This window comes from Otolemur garnettii, unplaced genomic scaffold, assembly GCF_000181295.1.
Source record: "Otolemur garnettii isolate 467f Iridium unplaced genomic scaffold, OtoGar3 scaffold00028, whole genome shotgun sequence".
Lineage (NCBI taxonomy): Eukaryota > Metazoa > Chordata > Mammalia > Primates > Galagidae > Otolemur > Otolemur garnettii.
Window position 1 is genome coordinate 16,602,215 of NW_003852423.1, and position 6,532 is coordinate 16,608,746.

At 30.8% G+C, this 6,532-nt stretch overlaps 1 protein-coding gene across 2 annotated transcripts in view; it reads right to left on the reverse strand.

Annotated features, from left to right (window-relative positions):
• Window positions 1–3,219: 3,219 nt before the first annotated feature.
• Window positions 3,220–6,532, reverse strand: part of LOC100966452 (probable C-mannosyltransferase DPY19L2) — a 164,702-nt gene continuing 161,389 nt past the window's right edge. For both annotated transcript variants that reach the window (XM_003788579.2, XM_023512443.1), the window contains one exon: window positions 3,220–3,590. In XM_003788579.2, the coding sequence (XP_003788627.1) occupies window positions 3,440–3,590 (151 nt within the window). In that variant the 3' untranslated portion in view covers window positions 3,220–3,439. The remainder of the gene's footprint in view (window positions 3,591–6,532) is intronic.

A 6,532-nucleotide genomic window follows, 5' to 3' on the forward strand; every position in this document is an offset into this window, starting at 1 on the left:
AGCCACAGGCACCGAGCCCAGATACAGATTTTTTTTCTCTCTTATCTTTATACCTACTCCTTATGAGGACACTCAGTAGATTAATCAAAGAATAGAAACATGTACAGAGCTCCAGAGAAGTACACACTCCAAAGAATGGAATACATGCAAATTTAAATAATAATGAATAATATTTTGAACCTCAAAAATTAGTTAAAAATATTTTTAATAAGGCTAGCCAGTGTGAGAGTGCTGTAAAGGAGGATTGTTACACATAAACAATTGTTGGAGGTGCATGCAAACCTTTTGCAAAGGTAACTTGAGGCAAATTGCATTGAAGGCTTTAAGGGTTTCCAGATTCCTTTAATGAAATTTAACTTTATGGAATCTATCCAATGGAAGTAATTTTGAAATAAAAAAACTTAATGGACTAAGATATGAATTGTTGAATTCCATATATACATACACATAATAGCAAAATGGAAATAGTTCAACGGTGGTTAAGATATACACACAAAATGAGATATTATGTAGCCATTAAAGTTGTCTATAACAACATATTTCCATATTTACTATATGAAAGGCAAAACATAAAACAGTTTAAAGTTATGTTAAAAGAAAACAAGAAGAAAAATGACTAAGAGAAAGTTTGTTCTTTCAAATTTCCTGTTTTTCTCCAGAAGTAATTTTCTATGAGTTTGCATTTCTTGCATAATATGAAGCATGAAAACATGGCAAAGAAACATGAAATGTTTCACTTTTCTATGAAACATGAAATATAAACATACACATTTACTACTAGAATTAAAAGTACTCAACTTTTTTGAATGTGTCTGTCAGCTGCAAAGGAGTAGAACACACACGCTCACTCCAGCCCTGCATCAGCCCCTGACAACTGGACGAGGCAGCTATTGTGCCACTCACATCTAGCCATGGTTTCAAATTAATGATCAGAAACAGGATCTCAGGAAACTCTATTCAGGCAAGAAGCCAATAGGACAGCGGTTCTCAACCTGTGGGTCACGACCCCTTTGGAATTCTGAAATTAGCTAACATCACCTTGTGACATAATACTGAAATGGTTATTCAGCAGGTTAAGGGAGAGGAAGCAGAAGAAAGTAGTGTTTATGGAGTGCCTATATGTGCCAGCCACTTTGACACATTATTTCACTAATGCTCATAATGACCCTCCCCAAGAGGTAAGGGTGAGTTCTGATTTACAGGTTAAGGAACTGAAGCTCACAGAGTTAAGTACCAAGACTAAACTTAAGCACTATGCCTGGTATACTGTAAGTACTCAACAAATATGTTTTGAATGGATGGTATAGAATATACCTAGTATGGAAGAACCAGGATTCAAACTTAGATTGATCTTGTTATAAAACTCACACCATTTTCATCACAGGACATTGCCTTCTGTGTGAAACTTGGTGGAACTATTTGAAAATGAGTAAGAAAAAATCACTGCCAAAGTAAACACGGCTAACAAATCTGGGAACCTACAATTTCTCCATTTATATTATTCAAAAAACTATTTCAATTTCAAAATGTATGCTTGGTAAAAGATGAGACAGAAAACACACAGAGGATCTTCAAAGGCTATTAAATTATTTAACATACATAGCACATGAAAATAACATGAATCCCTATGAATACATATTTACAGAAAATTTAATTAGTTAATACAGCTTGTCTATTTTTTGTTGAATTCTACCAACTTCTTTGTTTTCTATGATATCATCATTGAAATGTATAACTTTAACTTTATCAACATTAGATGTTACATTTCTTTTGTCTTTGCTCCACTCTTACACTGAAACAACATGTTTTAAAATGCTAAAATACATAAGACATAGTATGCTTTCTTGGCTGTTCTGTATCCTGCATCAAATTAATTTACAACCATAAAAGTTGAAAATAATTGTATTGGTTCTTCTATACATAAATTCACATAACCAATAGGAAACTCCTTTAAAAAAAATCTACCAACTTCTTTAAAATATTTCTCATGAAACATCATCTAAAATGTATTATTTGAATTTTTATGAATATTAGATGTTATGTTTATTTTCTTTCTTTGCCTTTTCCTTTTTTACCTCACATTTATACCAAAATAAATTATTTGAAAATGCAAAAATAAAAAGTGGAATGCTTTCTTAGTTTTTTATATTATAATAAAATATTTACAACTATAAGTTGAAAATAATTATATATTTTTTTCACTATAAGTGAACTAATCTATGGAATTAAGTCATCTTGTTATCTCAAGTATAAAGGGCCAAAAATACATAGAAGGGAGTTATAAAAAACTCCAAGATGACTATTTAAAGTTAATGCATATTAGATACTATAGATCTGGCATATTTAGTATCTATCAAATAGCGGAAAAGATTGTTTATCTTTGCAGTTGGCAACAGTATCTTCAAGAAAGATATTTACCTCTTTTTACCACTCTTCAAAGCATTATTGTTGGGCAAGCAGTATTGAAGAAGAGGATTTATAAAAAATGACTTTCCTCATCCAAAACCAAAAATAAATGAGGCATAAAAATATGTTATTACCAAAGATGGTGCTTATAGAAATAAAGACTATATCTGATAAGCTACAAGGCCACCAGATGAAAAGGCCTTTGCTTCATTCAAGATTTAGGATCTAAAAATCTCATTTGATGAATCTTACTGGATTTTCTTTTCTGATTATGTTTAACTCCCAAATTTCATTATATACCATAGCAATTTTAATTTTACTTGGATTATAAAAGAAAAACCACTGGATTCTAAAGGCAGATTAATAACCTATTGAGCTTAGACTGAGAATTAATCAGTGTAAAATACTTATCTGGTTGGATAAATGCATTTCAAGAGATTCAAAACATTACAAAAAATAGCTTTATTTTAAAAAATATTTTAAATTGAAATGAGAAAAAGTTATCAAAAGCTATTAAAGACCTTTCCTAAGGGCTAGTTAAGAAAAGATCACCTTAATAGACACATGGTTACAAATTTCCTCACAGAGGTAAAAAGTTTGTGACCACCTGTAGGTTCTTACAGAAGTGTCATTTCAGAGCCTACATTATTCTGCTCTAAGTGGTGTAGAGAGTTTGAGCTGGTACACCCTGGTACTACGGAAAATCTGAAGCAATCACCTCGCTGGATTAAAAAATAAAATCTTACTCTTGATTTCTTAAATTCATTGTTCTTTTACATACATTTTTCTTTAAAATTCTAAGATGGGCTTTTGTTTATGCAGTATGGAATGATTTAATAAGTTTTCTAAGGCTGACGGTCAATAAAAAACAAGTAATCTACCTTTAGTAATTGGAAAACCTTTAAATCATTTTTATTTTCTTATTTTTAAGCATCCCTTATTAAAGCTTGTGATTTTTATTACTGTAAATAAGCCAAAATGTGATTGTTTTGACACACTTCATTGCACCACCATATAATTGATAGTCTCAATCTCAATTAACCTTCAACACTCTGTACATACTATTCTGAAATACTGTGGTGAAATGAGGCCTTGCATCCTTGAGCAAGATGCTACATAAGGGAGGGTTAGCTGCATTGGACGGGTCTTCCACATCCCAGATTTCAAGCATACTGCAACCAGGCCTAAAAAAGATAGACATATATATGTATAAAAATGTATTCATATCTATAGAAATAAATTATAAAATGTTCCTAGATTTTCAGAGATGGATTATTTAATAAATTAAACAATTTAAAATATTTCAAAAAATGTAAACTCAACATTCACAAAAAAAATTAAGTATATTGCATGTTTTTGTCTCACTTAACCAAATGATGATACATCTCAATAATAAAGGCTCAACCTGCTTTCATAAATATATACTTATTCCAGAGGTTGCCCATAAAATTGCCACACATAGGGAAAATTTATTTAGAAATTTTACATACGGGTTCATGAGAAATTTAGGTCTCTTGTTTCCTTTTATTGTAATGTTTGTCTGATGTTGGTACTGAGATAACGTTGGCTTTATAGAATACGTTGGGAAGTAATCTCTCCTTTTAAAATTTTCTGGAATAGTTTGTAAGATTGAAATTATTTCTAGTAAAGATATCTAGACTAAAGTTTTCTTTGTGAAAAGAATATTTTTACTACAAATTCAATTTTATTATTAGATATAATTCATAGAAGGTCATAGATATAATACGTTCTATTTTTTTCTTTAAGGGAACTGTAGTAGTTGGCATCTTTCAAGGAGTTTGTATGTTTTCATCTATTGTGGAGTAAAGTTATTTATAATATTAGTAATACTCCTTAATGATGTTTTTCTTTAGATACTGTAGTGACGAAACTGTTCTGAGAAACTATTATGTTTCTTGGTGTAGTTTTCTTCTTGTTTATACTTGGGGTTTGTAATCTTTTTGGATCTATGGGTAGAGTTGTCATAAACTTTGGAAAAATTACACCATTATTACTGCAAATATGTACTTTATGACCCTTATGGGGATTCCAATTATATGTATATTAAAATCACTTGCAATCCCCCAGATCATTGATGTTTTCTGGATTGTTTTTCTTCTTTTCTTTATATACTTCATCTTGCATGGTTACTACTGGTACATCCTTAAGTTCATAAATCTTTTCTTCTTCCACATCTAATGTGTCATTAATTCTAGCTAGTGTATTATTCTTCTCAGCCTTAAAAGATTTCCTCAGTAGGTGTTAGATATGGATCTTTTTATGTTTTCCATGTGTCTCCTCAATTTTTTAACTATGGAATGTAGTTACTTTAATTGTTTTAATGTTCTTGTCCACTAATTCTAACATCTGTTCCAGTTTTGGTTTCCTTGTGATTGGTTGATTTTTCTCCACATTATGGAGATATTTCCCTGCTATTTTTCATAACTGATACCAGAAATCATGAATCTTAACCTGTTTGTTACTGAATACTTTTGTGTTTTTCTCAATATCCTAGAGCTTTGTTCTATGATGCAGTTAATTTAATTGGAAACTGTCTGGTCCTTTTGGGTATTGCTTTTTAAGATTTGTCAAGTGGGACCAGAGAACTAGTTAATCTAGAGCTAATTACGCTCCACCACCACTAAGGCGAGACCCTTCTTAGTACTATATCCAATGTGTCAGGAATTCTGGGGTTTGTGAGTCTATATGAGTGCCAAACCTTTTCCTTTTAATCACCTTAATTCTTTCCATAGCCTTAGTTTCCTCAGATGCATGACTGATAATTACTCTACTGAATTCTCATAAGGGAAACCTCACAGATCTCTGGAGATCTTTTTCTTTCCATTCTCTGTATTCTTCTATCTTGCTAACCCTAACTTTCTTAGTATCTCCAAATTTGCAGAAGATCACAAGAATTTCTGTGTTTATCCTAGTTATTTCACATTTTTAGCTCTTCTGTTTAGGTCTATGATCTGCTTAAAAACAAACAAACAAACAAAAAAACAGAGAGATTTGAGGTAAAGGTGTTTTTTGTGCGTGTGTATTCATGCATGTACAAGTTCAATTATTCTAGTATATTTTGTTGAAAAAAATTCTGCATTCTCCATTAATTCCCTAGGCATCTTTGCTGTAAATCAGCTGACCATACGTTTGTGTCTATTTTTTAAGTGTCTTCTTTGTTCTAGCCATCTATCTTTATGGCAGTGCTATGCTGTCTTGTTTATCGTAGCTTTATTGTAAGTCTTAATATCCTTTTCCATTGTTCTATAAAATTGTTTGGCTATTCTCTTCTAGGTCCTTTGCATTTCTATGTAAATTTAGAATCAACTGGTCATTTTCAATAATAATACTACTGGGATACTGATTGAAATTGCATTGTACCAATGGACCAATATGGAGAGAACTGTCATATTAAAAATGCTCTTTTAATCAGGAACTGAATTTTTCAACAATATTCTTTAGTGTACAAGCCTTTTTGATGTACAAGTGTTGTTCAGGTTTCAGGGATGTATTCCTAACATTTGAAATGAGTTGACTATTAATTTCATTTTCCATTTTTTTTCACTGTGAATATACATAAGTATTATTGGTTTTTGAATAGTCATCTCTCCTGTGATACTGATACACTTACTGGTTTTATCAGCTTTTAAATAAACTCATTATAATTTATATGAACATGTTACTTACAAATTAATTTGGTTTTTCTTCTATACTTTTAATATTAATTCCTTTTATTTGTCTTGACTTATTACATTGGTTATGACTCCTGTACAATGTTTTATAGAAATAGAGAGCAAAGATATCATTGCTTTGGTCCCAATGACTGGCAGAAAACATTCAGTCCTTCATCAAATATGATGTTAGTTGTAGGTTTTTCACAGACATGATTTATCACATTGAATATGTTCCCTTCTATTTCCCATTTGCTTAGAGTTTTTTCATGAATGGATACTCAAATTTATCAAATATTGTGTCTATACCTATTGAGACAGATTTTCTCTATATTAAAATTAATATAGTAATTTTTTCTTTTTTTATTAAATGATAGCTGTGTACATTAATGCAAACATGGGGTACAGTGTAGTGTTTTCATATACAATTTGAAATATTTTCATCAAACTGGTTA